This window comes from Protomyctophum parallelum (assembly GCF_964188405.1).
Source record: "Protomyctophum parallelum genome assembly, chromosome: 6".
In the NCBI taxonomy this organism is placed as follows: domain Eukaryota; kingdom Metazoa; phylum Chordata; class Actinopteri; order Myctophiformes; family Myctophidae; genus Protomyctophum; species Protomyctophum parallelum.
The window spans coordinates 12,785,105-12,809,689 of NC_139701.1; the positions used below are offsets into that span (position 1 = coordinate 12,785,105).

The 24,585-nt window shown below is 43.7% G+C and overlaps 1 protein-coding gene across 2 annotated transcripts in view; it reads left to right on the forward strand.

The window, feature by feature from the left end:
* The window catches only part of wwtr1 (WW domain containing transcription regulator 1), a 40,148-nt gene extending 17,489 nt beyond the window's left edge, over window positions 1-22,659 (forward strand). Inside the window, exons 2-7 of one of the 2 annotated variants that reach the window (XM_083767367.1) lie at window positions 1,971-2,113; window positions 12,532-12,813; window positions 13,572-13,678; window positions 15,118-15,236; window positions 17,030-17,145; window positions 18,445-22,659. In XM_083767367.1, the coding sequence (XP_083623493.1) occupies window positions 1,971-2,113; window positions 12,532-12,813; window positions 13,572-13,678; window positions 15,118-15,236; window positions 17,030-17,145; window positions 18,445-18,632 (955 nt within the window). In that variant the 3' untranslated portion in view covers window positions 18,633-22,659. The remainder of the gene's footprint in view (window positions 1-1,970; window positions 2,114-12,531; window positions 12,814-13,571; window positions 13,679-15,117; window positions 15,237-17,029; window positions 17,146-18,444) is intronic. The other variant, XM_083767368.1, reaches the window with a different exon arrangement.
* Window positions 22,660-24,585: the final 1,926 nt, after the last annotated feature.

Below are 24,585 nucleotides of genomic sequence, written 5' to 3' on the forward strand. Positions count from 1 at the left end.
GTGTGTCTGTGTGTGTGCGTGCGCGCGTGCGTGTGTGTGTGCACGCATGGGGGGGAAGACACGCCAGAGACAGAGATATGGGGGAATTCCCCCTGTAACTGTATCTGAATGCTGTGAATGAATCTCTGTAGGCTACTAACCACTCCCATTTCTCTTTCTTTCTCCTTCCCTGGGAACTGAACCACTCGAACCCTGTTCTTGGCATGTCATAATTAAGCAATATTACACAAGAGGGTGTGCTTTACTGTCATTAATGGCATGCCTGCGTTGCCGCAGGAGCGATCGGAAAAGTCCAGTTCCGTAGACAGCGCAGAAGTGCCATTAATGACGCTAACGCACATCCCCGTTTTTCATTGTAATTTTTGTAATGACAGATGTAGCCACTACGACCGAAAATGTCCCCAAGAAAATCGATAGCATAGCAGCAAGTTAGCAACCCAGCTGGCTATGCAGAACCAGAGATTTGGTATAGAGAGGGAACTAGGAGAGGGCCGTGGATGGGTCCCTGGTGGACCTCGGTCAACAAAAGTACATGGGGTTTAAAAAGTGTAGAGGAGACTTCATTGACCACTGGATGTTTTTCAAATAAAGTGTACAGTATTCGTTAAAAGTTTGTTGTTATGTGGACATGCCCACCAGTTCATTACGTTTTCCTGGTGGGTGGTGATGGGTGGTAGCTGCACCCACAGCTGTAGCCCCTCCTATATGCAGGTTTAATGTTTGTTTTTAGTTAAACAAACATTAAAAACTCTGACTCCTCTACAGTGGACCCTGTAGGGGAGACAGACAGGGAGACAGATACTGTATAGAATGGAGACACAGGGAGACAGACGGAGAGACAGGGAGACAGAGATATAGGGCTCCATTTTCGTCACCGCTAAACCCCTTATCCCTAAACTGTTTTGCCTTTTGAACAGTTCAACTAGCCAATCTACATTGACACGTTGTGAGCTTGTAGACTGGCCATTTTAAATATAAAAAAATGTTATGCAAAATAGTAAAAAAGAAAAGAAGTTTAGCGATAAGGGGTTTAGCGGTACGAAAATGGAGCCCATAGAGTAGAGACACAGGGAGACAGACGGAGAGACAGGGAGACGGATAGACAGAGAGACACAGATATAGAGACACAGGGAGACAGAGACAGAAAGAGAAAGACAGGGAGACAGAGAGACAGAAAAACAGGGTGACCGAGAGACCGAGAGACTGAGAGACAGAAAGACAGGGAGACAAGGAGACCGAGACAGGGAGACAGAGAGACAGGAGACAGACAGGATAGAGACGAGAAGATCAGAGGAACGGAAGATAATTGGAGAGAGCGGAAAGAGAGACACAGACAGCATCTGTGTGTTTATTTAAAGTCACTGTAACGTGTGTGTGTGTGTGTGTGTGTGTGTGTGTGTGTGTGTGTGTGCCTGTGTAAGATAATGATAGATTGTATTGCACACTGCACACAGCGCCGCTTCGTGTGATTCACCTCCAACACCTCTCAGTTCCTGCTGCTAGGATTTATCTTCCTGCTAACCTCTGAAACAACATACCAGAGGTTTCTTTTCTCTTTTTTTTGTTTCATGGACCACCCAAAGGAACATGACAAATATTCCATCTCATCCTCAAACTAAATATTTAGTCAATTCTCCTTGAATGTTGTCTTTATCACCTTTACTGGGCACACAAATGTTTTCAAATGGACATCGCGTTGGCTCCAAAAAGATACTTGCCTCACCGGGATTATTACGAGCTAGTGTCTGTGTGTGCGTTGCGTTGATTTAATAGGCGAGGTCAGTAAAGGTCACACAGCTTTTCAACGTCCCATGCACATGATTTGGGTTTTCTGTATACTATGCACGTCTTTAATTTCTACTAGATGAGCTGAACGAATAAACACATTTCAATTATTAAATAAACATTCCTCCCTTCTCATTCTCTCTCTCTCTCTCTCTCTCTCTCTCTCTCTCCCTCTCTCTCTCCAGCCACATAGAGAAGATAACGACGTGGATCGACCCGCGGAAGTCTTTGGCGCCCAACATGGCAGCGATGTCCCTGCACCACAACCCCCCCAACCACCCACACTCCCAGCCACAGCGCAGCATGGCTCTGTCCCAGCCCAACCTGGGTAAGTAAAGTCACAGTTAGGTTTGTTCCCCCGATCCCGTCGCGTGATCGGAAATCTAAAATCTCAAAAACTCAAATGATCGGAAATCGGATCGAGAGCAAAACTGACACACGTTCATGTAATGGGGGAGTCCTTACAAACGTGTTCACTGACCACGATATTTTCAGCGCAAGCTCTTACTTTGAAGATCAAAAATTCAATGGGCCGTGAACCGGAAGTAAAAAATAAATAACAAAATGGCTGTGTAAGCTGTTAATGCGGTCTTATTTTAATTCACCAAAAACATCAAACGTTTACTTATGAGCCATGAATAAAACTTGTTTGACCAAAAACGCAGTCTGGAAAAAGAATCGGAGATCAAAGTTGACGGAGGCAGACATTTTCACTCCCGGTTCATTTCCTGTTCATCGATCGCCAAGCAACCCAGAGCTGTTCATACAGTGGTGAAGAACTTAACCCATTTAGGCCTGACCTCAAAATAAATAAATAAAAGTCTTCTAAATCCTCCAGTTTTCTGAAATAAATATTTTCACAATTTCTCAAAAATAGCAGACCTACAAGCTCGTAGTGCGCCACTCGGTGGCAACTCTACATCTAACCTCAAACCCTTAGATCTCCATAAATGGAGCTGACCTGTTCTGACGTTCCATATGTTGATCCTACCCCACCCGTCTTTCCTCTTCTGTCTTCCTTTTGACTGATACCTGTCCATTCAAACTCTAGACGGGCCCGCCCCAAAGTTATTAGTGAGGCCGCGCCCAGCAGCCGGCGAAAACTAGAGTTCTCAACAGGCCCGAAAATTAAAGCCCATGGCCCTCGTCAAATCCTGTTCACTCAAGACACTGCCCCCGCTGCCACCCTTAGATCTCCATATATGGAGCTGGCCTGTTCTGTTGATCTGACCTCATCAAACGCATCTTACTGGTATTTATACTACTATTCAATAAATAGCCTTTCTTTTGCAGTTTTATTTCAAATCTAGTTTTTCACAGAATCAAATGTCTTAGGGTCATGACTCACCAGTCCAGGAGTCTAGTTGGCTTGGTCCCAGTCCGGTCCCAGTCCAGGAGTCTAGTTGGCTTGGTCCCAGGCTTAAAATAATTCATGTGAATATCTGTGGAGAGCCCTTTGGGAACAATGGATGGGTTTTCAAATTGTGGAACCACAAAATGTCAGCCACTGCTATGCCCTGGCCTATACTATACAGTGCAGGACTGAACTCATGGAGGTCACTGAGGATTTTGTGTGTGTGTGTGTGTGTGTGTGTGTGTGTGTGTGTGTGTGTGTGTGTGTGTGTGTGTGTGTGTGTGTGTGTGTGTGTGTGTGTGTGTGTGTGTGTGTGTGTGTGTGTGTGTGTGTGTGTGTGTGTGTGTGTGTGTGTGTGTGTGTGTGTGTGTGTGTGTGTGTGAGATACTGTGTGTTTTGTGGTGTCTTAACGTTTTAAAGGTGTATCACGGGATGCCAGCTGTGTTCATCTCAAACATCGCCACATTCCTGTTGCACTCTTACTGTCCAAATAAGTACATAAAAAAAAGCCATAAAAGTAATCTTATTAAAAAGTAGGTCAGTCAGGAAGAACCGAGAGATTAAAACTTCAACCGTCCTAGTTCTGTGGAAACTAGGCAGTGCTGTCTGTGTGTGGTGACCCTTCTTCAACATGTGTTAGTCCACACTGACTCCAGCATCACTGACTGACTGACGTTTACTGACTGACTCACTGACTGACTGACCTTTACTGACTGACTGACTGACTGACCTTTACTGGCTGACTGACTGACTGACTGACCTTTACTGGCTCGCTGGTTGTCTGTCTGACTGACTGACTGACTGACCTTTACTGGCTGTCTGTCTGACTGACTGACTGACTGACCTTTACTTACTGACTGACCTTTACTTACTGACTGACCTTTACTGACTGACTGACCTTTACTGGCTGTCTGTCTGACTGACTGACCTTTACTGACTGACTGGCCTTTACTGGCTGGCTGGCGTGCTGACTGACTGACTGACTGACTGACCTTTTATTGACTTCTACTGACTGACTGACTGACCTTTACTGACTGGCTGGCTGACTGACTGACTGACTGACTGACTGACTGACCTTTTACTGACTTCTACTGACTGACTGTCTGACTGAGGCTTTCCTGGAAAAAGTAGTACTTTTTGTGTGAATGGCTGTGTGTCTGTGTCTGTCTGTCTGACTATCTGACTGCCCGTCCAGGGGACTTACCGGCTGGTTGGGAGCAGGCCGCCAGCCCTCAGGGAGAGACCTACTACATTGACCACAAAACACACTCCACTTCCTGGCTCCACCCAAAACTCTGTAAGTAACCAATCCCTGAGAAGAACCCCTGCCCCCCCACCCCACCCACCCACCAAACAATCAACCAATCAATCCACGCCCACCCCACCCCCCTGCGTCCTTGGAGGAAAAGTGAGGAAGGGACGACATTTTTGCCCCGAGAGTCTGTTAAACCCATGCAAATAAATATAAATAATATATATTCAAAGACTTGTGGCACATTTTCACGTTTTTCAAAAATAGCAGATCTACAAGCTTGTAGCGCGGCACTCGGTGCCACGCTATGAGCTTGTAGATCTGCTATTTTTCCCAACAGCTTAAGTTTAACATAATAATGGTTATAAGTTAAGGTGACACAGATGTGTTCCAGGCATTAATGGGTTAACCTATTTAGACCTGGAACGGAACACCTATACGTTGGTCGTCCTGACCAGGCGGTTGGTCAGGATTTAGACCTCAGGTCTAAAGGGGGTTACTATTATAATAATTATTATATAATTATTATAGTATAATATATACTGTCCCGTCCAAATAAAGTAAGTAAGATAAATGCTAAACTCTGTAGTATGGAGCTTAAAAAGTCTATAACCCGAAACTAGATTTTTGTTGCCAACTTACATTTTAAAGGCTCGTATTATTTGCTTTGGAAATTTCAAAGGTACAATGTTTAAAGAATAATGTACTACTTTTTTTCTTCTTCAAATAAAATAGTGTATGGGTGCTTCTTGAATAAAAAAGTTAATTTAAAGGTATATTCAGTGATTTCACTTAATTCAAATATCACTTATTTTTTTGTTTTGTTGTGATAATCCTCCCTACTATAGAGTGTGCTGACCATATAAGGAGTTCCTCCCTGTCCCCAGTTAACCCCTGGGGGTCAAAAAACCTTAGGTTTCGTTTTTGACTCTCTATCCTGATTGGACGAAGGGCTGGGTCCCACAGCCAAAAACGAAACATATGGTTTTTTGAGTGAAATCACTGAATATACCTTTAATGAAATAAATAAATAATAATAGTTCTTCAGAAATACCATATTCTGATTGTCAAAGTCACCATGATTGGAACAAGTAAGCTGTGCTTTTTTTTTTTTTTTTTTTTTTTTTTTTTTTAAGATATTTTTTTGCGGCTTACGCCTTTTATTGATTTTTTAAGGGACAGATAGTAGGCTGACAGGAAACGGGAGAGAGATGGGGGGATGACATGCGGTAAAGGCCGTGTCGGGTTCGGGAGTCGAACCCGCGGCACACCGCGACTGGATCACCAGTCCGGTGCCCAGACCGTTACGCTACAGCCTGGGCCAAGTAAGCTGTGCTGAATGGAGAGAGGCATCACAGTCGCTCCATCAACTCTAAATGTGTTAATATTCAAAGCCCAACAATAGCACCCCTTGATCCCAAACTCTGCTCACTCTCCGGGAATGTGTTTATTTTACATTAACAGTTAGCAACAAAATATAATTATATACAGTACAATCCTCCATCCAGTTTTTCCACTTGGTGATAAATTATCAGTGAGAACGTCGCTGTGTAGGAAGTAAAAGAACGGAATTCCCGGAGATGCCACAATGTCCAGACCCCCTCGTTGTCACACCTTGTATGGAAACGATCTGGACAATGTTTCCCGTATATAAAGAAAAAAAAAAAAACTATCGCGACACAAAAGTTGTCACGTTACGATGCCTTCCCCTCTTTTCCTCCATGCTTGGCTCTTCCCCCCTTTTAATGAATCGCCAACACTAATTACCTAATCAATCATCTAATTATGTTTTGGCTGTTGCGACGGACAGCTGAAGTACCCAGATTTGTTGGACGGTTACACCCTCCTCCAACCCCCCAGAACGCTGATCTCACCCCTCCTTGCCAGTGATGTAACGTAGCCACAGCCTGCCACCCCCGTTTTGATCGCCTAACCGTGTGCGTGTATGTGTGTGTGTGTGCGGATGCGTGCGTGCGTGCATGCACGTGCGTACATGAGTGTGTCCTGAGGCTGTCTGTGGAGAATGCCTGTGCGTGAGAAGAGCGTTTTGACCTCTGCCAGACTGCCTTACACACACACACACACACACACACACACACACACACACACACGCACACACAGTGTAATGTGTAGCAGATTTTTCCTGTGTTGCCAGTGTTGGCCAGCTGACACTGCTGACAAGAACGGAACAACGCTGGCTTTGTCTCTCTTTCTCTCTCTCTCTTTCTGCTCTTTTCCTCTCTCTTTGTTTGTTTCTGTGTTTGTATGTTTCTCTCTGTCGCAGCCAGTTTCTCTCTCTCTCTAGCTCCACGCCACGGTCGCTCAACATGGCTGCACAAACCACGTTGAGGAGAGTAGATGGGGTGAAAACGGAGGGAGAGAGAGGGAGAGAAAAGAACAAACGCAGAGAGAGAGAGAGAGAGAGAGAGAGAGGGAAAGTGCTAGAGGGAGACCCAGATAGGGAAGGACTTTGAGAGAGAGAGAGTAAAAGCCTGCTGGTATTCCCAGAAGTTTAGTGTGAGGAATGTGACATCACTTCCTGTTATTGGTTTAGCCCTGGAACAGAATGAACCTAGAGACCTGTAATTTTCATGACCACCAGCCAAATACCGGCCGGCACATTCTGGTGGTGGACGAGGAGTCGGACGCTGGCCGGACGGACCCATTCTACCAGCCACCCTGGCATAGTACATTTTTGTCTGGACTCGTCGTTGTTCCTTAGAAGGACTTTGTTGGCTACGGCGTGTTCCACATTTTGAATCCACCATGCAGTCACTGTGTTGGACCACATGGATTAAAGTACTCAGTCGTCATTTGGATTCCATAGAAGCCCAGCCGTGACCGAAAATTGCCTATCTACAAGCTCACAACACGTCGCAGAGCGACGTGTTGTGAGCTTGTAATTCCGGTGCAAGTTTAGAAGCATCTTCCAGAAACACAAATGGCTCTCAGAAATGTCATAAAAGCAAAAACCTTAATGTCTTCAAATCTTTGATTTCTTCAGCTGGTCGGAACCTAAAACAACATCATTACATTTTCAGTCTTGAGATTTTACTTTTGCTTTATTCCATGGGACACGGTTCCATTATTAATCTGTTACTTATTAGCATTATTCCACGTTTGAATCCGCCATGCAGCCACTGTGTGGACTTACAAGAACACTGTGCCATTATCATAATCTGTTACTTATTGCAATATCAAAGGCGTACCATAAAGCAGGATGAAAGTACAGGGAACGAGAAGAAAGGGATGGCTGGATTCACCTGGCAGACGTTGTTGCGTCTAGCTGCAGACTCTGTCCTGTACTCCTCTTGGCCTTCTATCTGCTTCATCTGGGGCTGATTTATAATAACACACACATACACACAGTGGTGGAAAAGTACTCACGAGTAGAAGGAAAAAAGTACAGAAAATTGGAAATACCTAGAAATTACAGTCCTTGAGTAAATGTACTTAGTTACTACTTTACACCACTGCATATACACACAACCCGAACAGATGGATAATATCACAGGACCAAAGTAGACTTCAGTAACAGTGGGTCAGTCAGTCCCGTTTGTAGTTGTACAAGATTTGTGTTTTTGTTTTGTACAGATCCCTTCTCGCACCCCTTGGCTTCAAAGAGAGAGAGCAGGTGTATCCATTTAGGTCTTTTTGAGTGGTGCACTCCCTTATGGAGCTGTGTGGGTGGGTGGCTGGGTGGGTGCATCTGAGCACCAAAACAGCATGGTTGTTTTTCACCACCTGTGCGCAACCTAACACACACGCGCACATATTAACTGTATGGTGATTTTGGGTGTGCCAGTACAGTACAGTGACAGTACAGTACAGTAGAGGGACCCCCACACGGTAACTATGTCATTTCTCAACCGTTTCGACACATGCGTCCTCACGTCTGAATAAGTTAAAACGTGTACATATCATGGTATGTATTGTGTACCGTAATTTCCGGACTATAAGCCGCGGCTTTTTACCCATGATTTGAACCCTGTGGCTTATACAACGGTGCGGCTAATCTATGGATTTTTACAGCTAACGCAGAGCCATCTAAGGCTCTGAGCTAACGTAACGGCCACTAGTGGGCCACCTGCGGCTTATAGTCCGGTGCGGTTTGTATACGGGATTTTCCCTAAATTTGGCTGGTGCAGCTTATATTCAGGTGCGCCTTATAGTCCGGAAATTACGGTACTATATATCATGTATTCTAAGAAAATACGGCCTCGTGTGTCAGCTCAAAAGGCGAGCTAACTTAACTGGGTAGACTGGCTTTTTAGGCTGTTTATCTTCCAGAACGATCCCTTGTTTTGTTTGACTGTCAGTCAGCAGCAGACACGTGTCTGCTCGCATGGGTGGGAGAGCGCTTCATACAGTGTGTCAGTGACCAGAGCTTTGTTTGCAGCTTGCATGGATTAAAGTTCTCAGTCTTCACCACTGATTTCAGTCTTAACCCATTCTGACCTGAGATCAGATTCATACGAGGTTTCCACTGGACACACACTGGTCTGATTAACCCATTCTGACCTGAGATCAGATTCTAAAAATGTCAGTCGTTCTTCGATTTTTCAAAAATAGCAGACCTACAAGCTTGTAGAGCGCACACTCGGTGGCGCGCTATGAGCTTGTAGATCTGCTATTGTTCAATAGCTAAAGCATAACATGATGCTAACACCAAAATGGGTTCCCGTTCAGAATGGGTTGAAGTTCTCTGTCTTCACCACTGATTTCAGTCTTAAAGTTCTCAGTCTTCACCACTGATTTCAGTCTTAAAGTTCTCAGTCTTCACCACTGATTTCAGTCTTTGGGGATTCCTCACAGCAGCCAGTAGGTCTTACTATAGAAGCATCTCTTGTACTGAAACACGTCGCAGTGCGACCGACGTGTTGTGAGATTGTAGATCGTCTATTTTCAGTTATTAGTTGTTTAAAGATTAAAGAGTATGTGAAGTGGTCAAACTAGAAAACAATTCACCCAGGACAACTCATGAATGCATGGAATATATATTTATTGAATATAAAATGAGCAGTATATTGATTATGGTTTGGTGATGAATTGGATCTGCTTTTTGAAGGTACTCTGATCAGTCCCAACCATTGGGACTCCGAATCCCTCCGTACCTAAACTAGCAGATCCAAAAACGACAGGATTGTAACCGGGGTGGAGGTGGAGGGTGAGCAGCAAAGGTTTAGCAGACAGCAACATCAGTGTGCAGCAGTAAGCGAGCAAGCAGGATGAGCAGTGCAAATGTCCAGTTTAAATAGCCGGTATGAAGATGGATTGAGTGTGTGATTGGACTTGATGCTGAACAGTCGCCGGCAAACTGCACTGAGTTTCTCAGAAACTCAATCTAGACAAATAAAATGAGTTCATTGTTTAGGAAACTTTCGTGCTGTTTCACGAAATCACAGATTTCGGACTGACAAATGATCCCAATCTGATTTCAGTGGTGAGATTGAATCAGCTTCATTCCATGAGCATTGGGACATGATGAACACTTCCAAGATTATAATGATGTGATTCCTATTGGGGCTGTATTACTGTATGTATAATGTATATGTACTGTATGTCCACTGCCAGTATAGTGAAGTTGTACTTGTTGAGAATACATGCTGGGTGCTAGTGTTTTTCTCTCTGTGTTACTGAAGCAGCGGTCAGCACACACACACACACACACACACACACACACACACACACACACACAATGACTGAGTCATTGACTGGCAATGATGCTTTCACAATACTGTCTATTTGTGAACAGTGGAGCGACCGGGCCCAAAACAAAACCATGGCAGGTTTGAAACCTAAAACTGAATTAATCCCCCAACCAGAACGACACCACTGGTTGAGGGCCGCCTAGCTAATGGTTAGCTTCTATAGTCTTGTGTACAGGTTTGTAAAAGATCTCACTTGGCTCGTTTGTCCCTCGAAACGTGGACACTAGTCCACTAGGATCATTCCGTTCAACAACAAACATGTTGAGTTCAGAGTTTAAAAACACACCTTTGCATCAGTAGAGGCTCATTGTGCTACATGGTGAAATTGTTTGAATGGCTTCATCTTTGAGCAGTCAAATTCATTACATTTGGAAACAAACGATAAAAACATGCATGCATACATTACATTACATACATACATACATACATACATACATACATACATACATACAGCAGCGTTTTTATAGGGCAATACAGATTTGTAACTAAAGTAACTTGTGCAGTATTGTTTTATTTTATTTTTTCCAGAGTAGCATTTTTATTTATGTGTGTGTGAGCCAGGCACGTTAAAACTATCTTAATCCATTTTGGACGATTCTACAAATGTCTAAATCATGATAGTTTTCTTGAAAAACCCATGTTTTATGTCAGTGGTTCTCAAACATTAATGTCAAGGAGCCCCAGAAGTATTTGGCCGCGACCCCCATCTGAAAATATGTTGTTCAGACCTACAAGCTCATAGCGCGGCACACAAGCTTGTAGATCTGCTATTTTTCAATAGCTAAAGCGCAACGTAATGCATAAAACACCAAAAGGGGTTCCCGCCCCAAAAGGGGTTAATGTCTAGACCTTCATTGAGTAGATGCTGCGTCTTACCATTGAACCCGGGCTTGAACGCTTGTGCTCTTGTCGTGTGAGTGAAAGTGTAGTCTCTGCACTCTGGGACTCTTTATGTAAATGCTTGCTTTTATCTTGGGGTGCTGAGATTATAGATTATAAAACACTGATTTCTTTCTGTCACAGTAGTCTGTTAATGAAACACCTGAAGATCTGCTGACTGTGTCTATAGTAGTGTAATGATTTTCCGATCAGAAGCTAACCGATGATTAACACACTGGGACACATTAACGTCACAGACTGGATACATTAACACATCACAGTGGCCACAACAACAGACAGTCAAATCTGTTTTTATTTTAAATATTTTCAGACTGTGGGACACATGGCAAGAGAATGTAATTAATTAGTGCAGGCTGGTCATGTAAAAGGCTTATTATATAATCTAAACTAACTAAGTTAACTATGAGGGCGGACGCATGATTAATGGCTTGTTTATTATACATTTTTATTTTAATCAACTTTGATGTAGATTTCCTGGACTTTTGAGTGCTACTACTACACTTAGCTCAGTCCACAACACGCCATTCTCAGGCTACGGTTGACACAATTATTACAATCACAATTATTTTAGATAATCACAATTATTTTTGTCAAATGTCATAATCATGAAAAAATTTGAGAAATTGTACATACAAAAAAATCTGAAATTGCAGATACAACACGTCACTTGAACTTTACAACACGTCACACAAACAATGGCAGTAATTTCTTGGTATATTTCAGTTATTTGGCCCGGTGCATTATTTCATTACGAAGCCTAAAAGGCAAACAGAAATGTAATTTCTATTCATAATGTTCCAATATCCAATGGCCAAGAACACAATTAAATCATTAATCGCAGTTATTTGTAATCGTCTACTTAAATGTGTAATCATGACCGCCCCCATCTCAGGCACACCGACCCAACGCTGTCCTGGTGGATCATTCGTCCAAGTCCACTTTTAATGCAAATTCAATCGCTTTTTTTCCCTTCTTTTTTTTTTTTTTTATATATATATATTTTTTGCGGCTTACGCCTTTTATTGATTTTTTAAGGGATAGAAAGTAGGCTGACAGGAAACGGGAGAGAGATGGGGGGATGACATGCGGTAAAGGCCGTGTCGGGTCCGGGAGTCGAACCCGCGGCACACCGCGACTGGATCACCAGTCCGGTGCCCAGACCGTTACGCTACGGCCTGGGCCTTTTTTCCCTTCTTTTTTCCCCCCACCACCTCACCAGCTCAGAGACTGGGAGGTCGGGGTTCAATCCCCAGCCGGGTCATACCAAAGACTCTAAAAATGGGACCCAGTGCCTCCCTGCTTGACACTCAGCATCAAGGGTTGGATTGGGGGTAAGTCCCTGCGACATACTAGCGTCATGTCCAGGGGGTGTACTTGTACACCAAGCTGCCTCACGCTACAGAAACAGCAGATAGGCTCCTGCCCCTATGGGCCTCATGGCTCGGCAAGGCTACTTACTTACTTACCTCTCTCTCTCTCTCTCTCTCTCTCTCTCTCTCTCTCTCTCTCTCTCTCGTTCTCTTTCCCAGTGCTGCAGCAGCAACACCACCAACAGCAGCAGCCTCAGCCACACCAGCAGCATCCACCTCCACAGCACCATCACCACCACCAGCAGCAGCAGATGCAGCAACAGCAGCAGGCCCAGCAAGGGGGCCCCGCTCCTGGGCCCCTGAGCTCGCCTGGCAGCCTGGGGGCCCCGCCGCAGCACAACTCCGCTGGGGCCATGATGAGCCTGGTGGGAGGAGGAGGAGGAGGAGGGTCCCTGGGGCCCGGCGGCAGTGGAGTTAGCGGCGGGCCTAGCAGCGTTCAAGGTAATTTGACCCATTCTGACCTGAGATCAGATTCTGAAAAATGTCTTCTTCGTCCTGACAGTTTTCTGAAAAAGCCATGTTTCTGTGTCAGTCGTTCTTCGATTATTCAAAAATAGCAGACCTACAAGCTCGTAGCGCGCCACCGAGTGGCGCTCGTAGTGCTATGAGCTTGTAGCTCTGCTATTTTTCAATAACTAAAGCACAGCATAATGCTAACACCAAAAGGCGTTCCCGCCCCAAAATGTGTTAAACTTGACTTAAGCGGTGGCTCAGGGGTATAGAGTGGCTGGATGGGAACCGCAAGGTTGCCAGTTCGATTCGGGTGTCTCTCGCCTCTCTCTCTCTCTCTCTCTCTCTCTCTCAGGTTCAGTGAATGCTGTGTGTGTGTGTATTCACGGGTGTCTCTCGCCCCCCTCTCTCTCTCTCTCAGGTGCAGTGAATGCGGTGGGTGTGAGTGTGTGTATTAACAGGTGTCTCTCGACCCTCTCTCTCTCTCTCAGGTGCAGTGAATGCGGTGTGTGTATTAACGGGTGTCTCTCGCCCCTCTCTCTCTCTGTCAGGTTCAGTGAATGCGGTGTGAGTGTGTGTATTAACGGGTGTCTCTCGCCCCTCTCTCTCTCTCAGGTGCAGTGAATGCGGTGGGTGTGAGTGTGTGTATTAACGGGTGTCTCTCGCCCCTCTCGCTCTCTCAGGTGCAGTGAATGCGGTGGGGGTGAGTGTGTGTATTAACGGGTGTCTCTCGCCCCTCTCTCTCTCAGGTGCAGTGAATGCGGTGGGGGTGAGTCAGCAGCAGAAGATGAGACTCCAGAGGATCCATCTGGAGAGAGAGAGGATCCAGAGGAGACAGGAGGAACTCATGAGACAGGTGACTTAACCCATTCTGACCTGAGATCAGATTAAAAAAATGTCTGTTTGAAAAAGCTGTGTTTCTGTGTCAGTCGTTCTTCGATTTTTCAAAAATAGCAGACCTACAAGCTCGTAGCGCGCCACCGAGTGGCGCGCTATGAGCTTGTAGATCTGCTATTTTTCAATAGCTAAAGCATAACATAATGCTAACACCAAAAGGGGTTCCCGCCCCAAAATGGGTTAACACGCATGCACTGCACACCCAGGGGTGTGGGAAAAGAAACCTGCTAAAATGTTTGACTTAGCCCATTGAGATTCTAAAAATGTCTTAAAAAAAACAAAAAAAAAAACAATGTTTCTATATCAGTGGTTCTCAAACTATTTCATGCCAAGGACCACAAAAGATATCTGCATTCGGCCGTCGACCTTCATCTGAAAATATGGTGTTCCGGGGACCCCCCCCCAGAAACAAATATTTGAGTTAAAAAACGTTCGCTGTGAAAGAATATGTAGTCAAAGATTTGAGCCACATTTTGAGCCACAAATTAGCAGATCTGTAGATCTGCTATTTTTCAACAGCTAAAGTTTAAAATAACGTGGTTAAACGCCAAAGCGACACAGACGCGTTCCCATCCTAAGTGCGTTCAAAGGATTGCAGTCTTCTGTGGTTCTGATAACATTCATTCTCAAACTGAAATCTCCCTTGTATTTAATTAATCATGCAACTACCCCCTACCCCGCCCACACACGCGCACACACACACACACACACACACACACACACACACACATAACCAGCCATGTGAACAACCATACCACATGATTATGCACATGAACACACACACCGATGGAGCATACAACGACGTCCTTATGCGCCCACACACACACACACACACACACACACACACACACACACACACACACACACACACACACAGACACTCACTGACTGACTCACAGCACACATGCATACACACACTTAACGTATACACACATTCTGGCGTGAAGACATTCCCTCAAAGACTGAAGACGGTGACCTCATATCCAGGAAGTGTTTATCTTACCCAGAAGTTTATTGGCCGGCCTGGAAAGTTGAGAAACGGTTTAAAGAGAGAGAACACACAGTTCTATAGTGTTAGTGTTGTTGTTGTTGTTGTTGTGTTGGGAAAAATAATTTAGTTTAAAGTTCTGTTCTCTCCCCTTCTCCTTCTCCTCTCTCTCTCTCTTCTCTTCTCTTCTCTTCTCTTCTCTTCTCTTCTCTTCTCTTCTCTTCTCTTCTCTTCTCTTCTCTTCTCTTCTCTTCTCTTCTCTTCTCTTCTCTTCTCTTCTCTTCTCTTCTCTTCTCTTCTCTTCTCTTCTCTTCTCTTCTCCCTCTCCTCTCTTTCCTCCTCTCCTCTCTTTCCTCCTCTCCTCTCTTTCCTCTCTCTCCTCTCCTCTCCTCCCTTACCTTTCCCCTCAGGAGGTGGCGCTATGTAGACAGCTCCCAATGGAAGGAGAGAATTTGGGTTCATCGCTGACCCCTGCTGGTGCCAGTCAGAACAACATGCCCGCCAACAGCTCAGACCCCTTCCTAAACAGGTAAATGAAGCCATGGTGTTATTAACAGAACAAAGATCACTGCATTTTCAACCTTTTGTTCACTATTACTCTGATTGGATTGTTGCTGCAAACCCAACCATTTTACTCTCTGGTGAAATGGCTGGGCTCGTGCGTATAATGGGAGATAATAGTGGTGTGTAATGAGTCTTGAAATTAAATATGCAGAAGTTCCTGTACACCGTCAGTAACCTAAGTGAAAGTAACTATACCAATATGGAAATAGCATAGTTAACATACAAAAGTGTTGACATTACAATATATACGCCATATATGCCATTACATTTCATAATATCATTGGACTGTAATTAGGAATGCATTGATGTGTTCATCACTTTAATGTTGCCGCTGGTAAAGGTGTGACTGGTTTTCATTTCCTTATGTGCTGCTGGGTAGCTTAAAATCACAATGTATTATGTTAATACGAGCTTGTAGATCTGCTATTTTAGAAAAATCTGGAAAATGTGTCGCAAATCCTTGAATATACATTTACAACGCGTCACGGACAAAGTCAGAGAGAGAAGGATGAGGCTGGCAGGGCACTGCGTCAGGCACCCAGAAATTGACCCTATGGGAGCCAACCCAGGGCAAAGCCAGGAGGGGAAAGAAGCGTACCACCTATGTAGATGTGCTGCGGCGCGACAGCTTGGCTGACAACACTGAAGAGCTCAAGAACCTGATGTTGGATAGTAATTTGTGGAGGGCAGCGATCCAGGAATCCCGAGTTGGTGTTGGCTAGACCTCACTCTCGCAGACCTCACTCATATCTTTACAGCAATCGTTTTTAACTCAAATCTTTGCTCCGGGGCGGGGTCCCTGGAACAACATATTTTCAGATGGGAAAATTACATATGTTTTGTGGTCCTTGACATGAAAATGTTTGAGAACCACTGATATAGAAACGTGGGGTTTTCAGAAAACTATCATGATTTAGAAGATATTTATAGAATCGTCCTCAGGTGTGGGAAATGGGAGTTACCTTATCAAGTCGGAGAGAAGTACTTTTCTCTCATAGACCTACGGACGATTCCACCGAGCAGCAGCCATAACTGCAGTGTCGAGCAGCAATAATGAGAGCCGGGATTGACACCGCGGTGGTTATGATGGCGCCCAGGGCAGCTCTCCGCGGATTCGTCTGTATTACCTAGTTATTAGTTTGAATTGAACGGAAAAACTGTGCCGAGCAGAACCAACCAATGTAAAGCCATTTGGGTTGTCCTACATGTGTGGGGGGGATAGTCCGACTACGTGGAGCTTGTAGATCTTCTATTTTTTTTTAATCGTGAAAATGAGGTGCAAATCTTTGAATATACAGTATATTATTTCAGAGCGAACATTTTTAACTCTGCCCTGGAACTACATATTTTCAGATGGGGGTCGGTGGCCAATTTCATATATATTTGGGGGTCCTTGACATAAAAATGTTTGAGAACCACTGATATAGAAACATGGATTTTTCCGAAAACTGTCAGGATTTAGAAGACATTTGTAGAATCGGTCAGGTCTCAATGGGTTAAGACTCACCCGTGACTTTCCCGTGCTCTATGGTTAGGGTTTGGGTATAGGGGTAGTATGGGTGTTGGATTATTGGGACATCTGACGAATGCTACACGCACCCCCTTCATATTGGTATGATATCAAGTCACTAGAGGTTTGTTTCCTAACCCCTTGCGTTGAATTCTTCCCCAGATGTATCTCTAGGCGGACATCTTAGCTCCTCTGGCAATGTGAGAATCGAATTGAGCCATGATCCATTATTTGTGTCTCTTCCTCAGCGGTCATTTCCACCACTCCAGAGAGCAGAGCAGTGACAGTGGACTGGGTTTGGGTTGTTACAGCATCCCAACAACACCTGAAGACTTCCTAAATAACATGGAGGAGATGGACACAGGTACATACACATACATACACACACACACTGTTTTTTTTTTTTTGGGGGGGGCGTAATTGCATTGCCATTCATTCCATATAAGCAATCCAACACTAACCTCAACCCATACATTACATTCATACATACCCGGTACATTCATATTTCCTATTCCCTAACCTTAAAGGGGAATTCCATACTAGAAGGCTTTCTTACCTTTTATTTGTAGTTGTTACGTCCCCACCAAAGAGGTCCAGGTGTTATTTTGTGCAAAAGTGCATTATTGGCTATTTCCCCTACCATAAGCCCTCAATGAATTGCATTGCAATGCATGGTGTGTTGTTCTAATTCGCTTGTATATATCCTCTCTTCATAATGTAAATAGTATCCCAAGCGGCACACTTTACTACTTATTTCGATCGAAATAAGCGAATTAGCACAAAAACCCAACCCCCATTGAGGGCTTATATTAGGGGAAATAGCCAATAATGCACTTTTGCACAAAATAACACCTGGACCTCTTTGTTGGGGACATAACCAAATACAGACACTACAAATAAAGGTAAGAAAGCCTTCTAGCATGGAATTCTCCTTTAACTGTGTGAAACTGCAATAAAATCACACGCATGCGCGCACACACACACACACACACACACACACACACACACACACACACACACACACACACCGTGCGTGGGCACCAGTGGCTCAGGAGGAGGAGAGTGGAAGTCTTGGAATGTAAAGGTTCCTGTCTTGTACTTTCTATGTATTCACAAGGATACTAGAACACTCGCCTCAAAACACAGTCACCCCGGGGGCCGGGCGCACATCCAGCGGAACTGCTCAGCCTGGTATTCCTACTATGCCTAAACGGTTAAACCTATAACCTTATTCCTAACCTTAAACGCAGTAAATCTATGCCCAGCCCTAAACTTATTTCTAACCTTATTCTCAATAAAAACAGATACAAGGAATACAAAGACCTCGGCGTAAGGTCGGCGAAAAAATAAATAAAGAGTGTGGGCGTATTTTTAACCCATTTTGGGCGGGAACCCCTTTTGGTGTTAGCATTATGTCATGCTTTAGCTATTGAAAAATAGCAGATCTACAAGCTCGTAGCGCACCACCGAGTGGCGTGCTACGAGCTTGTAGGTCTGCTATTTTTTTTAAATCGAACCACTGACATAGAAACATAGCTTTTTCAGAAAACTGTCAGGATGTAGAAAAGACATTTTTAGAATCTGATCTCGGGTCAGAATGGGTTTTAAGGCGAGCATTCACAATGGTGTATAGTGTATGTAAATCATCTGGTTTCCCCATCAGGTGAGTCCCTGGCGCAGGGCGGTCTGAACATACCGGGGGCTCAGCCCAGCCGCTTCCCCGACTTCCTGGATTCACTTCCTGGAACCAACGTTGACCTGGGAACCCTGGAGGGCTCCGACCTCATGCCCATCCTCAACGACGTGGAGTCAGTTCTCAACAAGGCCGAACCTTTCCTCACCTGGCTGTAGTATAGTCACAACACGTTCGCAACGCCACGCACACATACGCACGCACGCACACACACACACAACACGTTATGCATAAACACTGTACATAAGGTCGGAGTTATACACTCGGATGTTCATTGCGCCGATGCATGCACATTTTATTTTTTATTTTTTACAACTAGCTGCGTTACACTAAAGAATGGACACACACATCCAACCAATGCAGCAAAAGAGGACGGAGCACTTTGTTAACAGCTTTCATAACATTCTGCACTTTGTTCTCTGCCGGTTATGTCTGAATCGGAGTCATCTAGTAAGAGATGTGGCGACACCAGCGTCGACTCCCAATGTAACGATGGAACGCGGAAGTGCTCATTCTATCTCAATGGTATAGTTCCAATGTTTGGAACTATAGGCACCCCCGCTTTGCGGCGAGATCAAAGTGTGTAGCCACTCTCTTACTATTCCACTCGGGTCTGAATGTCATGGAGTTCTAGGTATAGGCTGGGGATAACGGCAGATAGACAGAGTGGACCACTTAAGCCCTATTTCAAAGATTGTGAAAATAGTCACTCTACAAGTAGATCGGCTGTTATTTTATTTTCATGACATGGCCAACATAGGGATGTCCCAGTTGAAAGTGGTTAACCCATTTCGTGTGGGAACCCCCTTTTGGCGTTTTAAGCATTAACTTATGCTTTAGCTATTGAAAAATAGCAGATCTACAAGCTCATAGCTTGTAGATTATTAGGGACGAGTTTGTTTAAAGGAGTACTTCACTTCTATCAGGAAATCATACCAATACCTGGCTAGTTCTAAAAAAAAATCTTCATATGACTTATGACTGGATACGAGACACTTTGGATTACACTGTGAGTGGTGTTTTTTTGAGTTTTTTTTAATATAGTTTTGATGTTGTTAGTTGTTGACGCCTATTTACTTCAATTCATCAAGTATTTTCTCATTTTTTGGGGGGGGGAATTCTTCATTCTCCGTAAAGGAATGTCATGCAAACGAGAATTATCTTTCTATTCAACCCATCACGGGGTGAGTCAACTATAAGTACTCCTTTAAACTCTGTCTATCCATTTGGACTCTTGCAAAACAAAAGCCAGATGAATATAGTTTCTTTGGATTCACGGTCAATGGAGACGATGTGAACAACACAATAACAGCTCATATCCCTGTCGTTTTACTGCGCTCATAATGCCGTTATAGCCTGCAGTACCACGTCTATCCACGAGAGGGGGACATTGCCATAGCTGCCAGAGTTCTAAGATGGCAGCAGAGAGTGCAGAGGCGGTTGTAAAATGGCCTCCTGTGAGTGTCAGCAGCCTCTGCAGCAGCTGTTAACCAAGTCTAGCTCAACAAACCAACCCAGCCCAAGCACTGTGAACTTTCAGTGGGAAAGCTGCGGGAAAAAACACTCCGTGATTCCCTCTGTCAAAAACTGAACAAAAAGTGCTTGCAAATATTTACCATTCAGCCAAAAGGGGGGGGGGGGGGGGACTGCTTTCCCATGTTTAAGCGAGCTTTGTAGGCTTACCAGGCTTTAGTGGGAGCAGATCTTAGGCGGCATAGCAGTCCCTCTCCGCTACACTAAAGCTAAAACATTATAATAGCCAGTCAGATCAAAGCATTTGTGCTTAAGGTTTTTATACCAAATATGTATTTCCTGTTGTCGAGACTATCTATGTATCGTTAAACAAAGCTTTAAATGGTCAAACCAATACTACTATTGATCATAAAAAAAAGACAATGACGTTTTGATGAGGGTAAAGTAGCCATGTGAACAAGCAGCCATGTTGTTCTTGAAACTAGACTTTTAGTGTTTTATACTCTTTTTATACTCCTTGCTACAGTATTCTGTATTATTATTATAATTATCCTACTGTAAATTCAAGAATTCAGTTTTTGCCTAGAATGGGTTGTTGTTATTACAGTATTCTGTGGACTTCTAGGTTTCCCCAAATGCAACAGAGACCCAATTTTATCTTTTGGAAACACAAGTTCCCAATTTGTTCTAGATTATAATTGTCAACAAAAGAGGATCTTTGTGCCGTTGATTTATTTTTATTTTTTATCCCACTGTTTCTCAGCGGCGCAACATTTACATCCCGTTGACTATTAATGGAGCAAAAGCACCAGTGATGTTAATAAAGTTTTGTTAACCACAGTTTTCCATTCTGTAATCTGAAGTCTACTAGAGGTTGTATTTTTTAGTATTTATCGAGATCTATAATTCTTTTTTTCTTTTGATTTGTTTTGTTATTTTATAGAGATTTGTCTTTTTTTATTTTATGGAACTGAGATTTCTAAGCACTACCAATCAGAGATGGCTCGACAAAGGTCATTTGATCAAGAAGTGTTTGACAGTCACATGATCAATCGGAAAGCGAGTTGTGTTGTTGTTGATTACTAGTAGAAGACTAGGGTGAACTTCCAAGTCAGCCAGCAAAGGACCTGTTGAGGGCAGTTGTGCAACAGAGGAACATCTGACGGATGCATTTTCACAGAAGCTGCAGTGGGGAGTCTGTGGCTCAGGAGGTGATGATCCATGGGTCGGCGGTTCGAATCCCGGCTCCTCCTCCTGTCTACATGTCTCTATATAAATGCACCATCTAAAGACTAGGGTGAACTTCCAGTCAGCCAGCAAAGGACCTGTTGAGGGCAGTTGTGCAACAGACGGATGCATTTTCACAGGAGCTGCAGTGACTTGTAAATATACACAGCAAAAAACCTTTTAAACTCTCCTCGAGACTGTAAAACTCTCAGCTACATTAACACTCTTGGGTTGTGCTGTGTATGTAGAGGCCGTACCAGTCAAAATTGAGCTTATCTTATTCCCATTAACGAGAGCTTCTACCTTGTAAAGTTTTCAACGATAAGGCCATAATTTGAGTAGTGGATATACTAGGTGAGACTGCTCCCAGCTGATTGGAACGACCACAGCTATGTTTTATTGTGAGAGGCTGAGAGGCTTTATGGTAACAGTTTTCTTTTTATATAAGCTTGTTTTAAATAAAAATAGCCACGAGAAGAAAGTTCCAGAAACATGTTGGCCAGTGTTGACCTCGATCGCCATATTGTTTCCTGGTTTTCCTGCTCTGGATATAGTTTGTCGTCATAGCTGAACATGATTGGCAACATCGCCGCCATCAGCCCGCAAATGATGCGTCGACGTGACGGCTATAATCTTATCGGTAGACCGACAGTAGCATGGTGATGATGAAATTGCAAAGTTTGAACGCAGAGTAAAGTATTGTGGTTCTTTGTGGCATGTTGCTGTTATGATACTGTTGTTATAGGTCAGAGGCATGGGCGGACGCGGAGCTGTTTGTATTTCTTTTGCTTGGCGTTGTGCCATCATTACGCTATGGTGGGTTGTGTTTTTAAGCATGCCACGCTGAATTGAGTTCACGTTCAGCTATATCAGGAATCACATTTGTTTTTACATAACCTTGTGGCAGCCTATCACTTTATATTAGAAATGATTTAACTGAAAGTCAAATAATTTTAACTGTGACTCACAATTAGCATGTGGTTGATGATGATATAGTTACTGTGGTAGCGACCGTGGTTGCTTATAGAGCCAAGGCTGTGAGAAAAGGCAGTGGAGGTTTATTGAAAAGAACGGATGAGTGGAGGATGGAGGACGGGCCTTGGTTGAGGGTGAACAAAGAAATGTGACTTGATGAGAAGTGTTGGCTAAGTAAAAAGCTATGTTGGGGATGTCCTAATGGCAGAGGGCCAGGGAGGGAGAGAGGGAGGGGAGGAAAGGAATTTTGGACAGTAGTAAGGGAGTAGGAGGAGCAGTTTGACACCTGCACACTCAAGCGTATGATCGATGTCAGCTGAGTAGTCCTTTTGAAAAACACGATGAACTTGACTGGGGAGCTTTGAAGTGTACTGCGGAATGGAGGCTTTGCATCAAACAACCTTTTATTTAAATCTCGGAAATGCATTGAGGGAGAGAAAGACTACTTTCCTATGCTGCTGAGTTACAACAAAACAAATATTTGTTCTAAACATCAATGAGAGAGAAAGAAAATCAAAGTTGTGAAATTGACTTATTGGTATCAATGAGTCAAGTATTTTATGGTTTTGTTCCAGGCATGTGGAACACATGTAGAGTAGATGTTGTCTTATCTAAATGAGCTAGAGGAGGGAGGGAGGTGGGTGGGGTGGGGTGGGGTTGACTGTCATGTGACTACTACGGGTGGGTGGGGCGTTCCAGTTCCAGAAGAAGTTAATTAAATTACATTGACTGAGCATTCAGAATGTGCTCAAATCGACATCCCACACGAAATGTGGAATGCCTTTTCTATCCAATTCAGGTTCTATGTGTTCAAATGTCGGGCTATAAAAAATGCCATGCTATACTTATTCACGCCCATCTTTCCTTAAAGCAGTGTTTTCTTAAGATATGGGTAAGGACCCAGAATGGGGTGTGTTTCCCCCTTTTTTCCCTTTTCCTTTTTTCCTTTTTTTTGGGCGGGGGGGAAGGGGGGGGGGTGATGGGTCTGAGTCCCAGCGTGAAATATATTTTACTCAGTTTGCTATTCCCCGATATGACAATTGAGGAGTACTATTATGTTTTTCTGAGTCTCACAGTGAGAGAGACTAATCCATGTGGTGATGAGTACATACATGTACAGTACTGCATTATTGAGCCTGCTTGCTTCCCAGACAGATTCGAGGGTGATGTGAGAGAAACAGGACAGCCCAGTGGGGTTTTTTTTACCAGTGGTCCGGGGACCACCAGTGGTCATTAAGAGGGGGTTCCAGGTGGTCCCCACAGCTAAATGATGGAGAGTTGGTAACCAAATTAACTCTTGAGAGTGAAAAATTAAACCAAATGGGCCCGTAAGCTCTCAAAGAGTTAATTGATTGTTAAACATCTACATTACTTAATTTACAAATGTGTTTACGAATGTAGAAGAATTGCTATTTTGATCAATGTTTGCCTGTTTTCACTCCTAATGGTACCAACATCAATACAGCATGGAATTGTGGAAAGGTCCTATCCACGAAACAAACAAAATATTCACATTTTTGGATCTGAGAGGCTCATCAAAATGGTGGCCCGTGGCTCAAAAATGCAGAAAAGAATACTTTTATGTGAAAATGGTTGAAAACCACTGGGATAGCCCATTTGCTATGTTCCGACCCAGAGTTTAAAGGTTTTATGACCTCAATTACACCCAAAAAACCTGAACTTTGAACATTCAGGGAATTTTCTGTGGTCTGAAGTTTTCTTTGGGGTTTGGAAGCCTTTTGAGCTACAATGAAAACAGGCAACACAGTGTAAACAGTGACATCTGCTGGCAAATCCCATTGACATATATGGGATTTGCACTATCTTACGTCACAATCTGCCGGCAAATCAGAGCACCTGTTTGAGCCAGAAAACCCCAGATCACAGAAAATCTACTGAATGTTAAAAGTTCATGTTTTTTGGGTGCAATTGGGATTAGAAAACCTAAAAAAAAATAAGAACAATTCCAAAACCTTTTTCTTAATGTCACAATCCCTTTAACCCATTCTGACCGGGCACCCATTTTGGTGTCAGCATCATGTTATGCTTTAGCTATTTAAAAATAGCAGATCTACAAGCTCATATCGCGCCACCGAGTGGCGCGATACGAGCTTGTAGGTCTGCTATTTTTTGAAAAATCGAAGAACGACTGACTTTAAAAAAAATCTGATCTCAGGTCAGAATGGGTCAATCAGACCAGTGTGTGTCCGGCGGAAACCTCGTATGAATCTGATCTCAGGTCAGAATGGGTTAAGATTGCCTGCTCTCCAATACTACTGCTTTGTTTTTAAGCTAGTCTTTTTGTTTTCCTATATAACTATTACAGGGCTGTACCTTCTTATACTCTGTAGCGCTCCGAGAAGATGATGCAATGTAATGATGTCTGAAATCTCTGAACAAAAAAAAGAAAAAGAATAAAATACAAATAAAATGGCA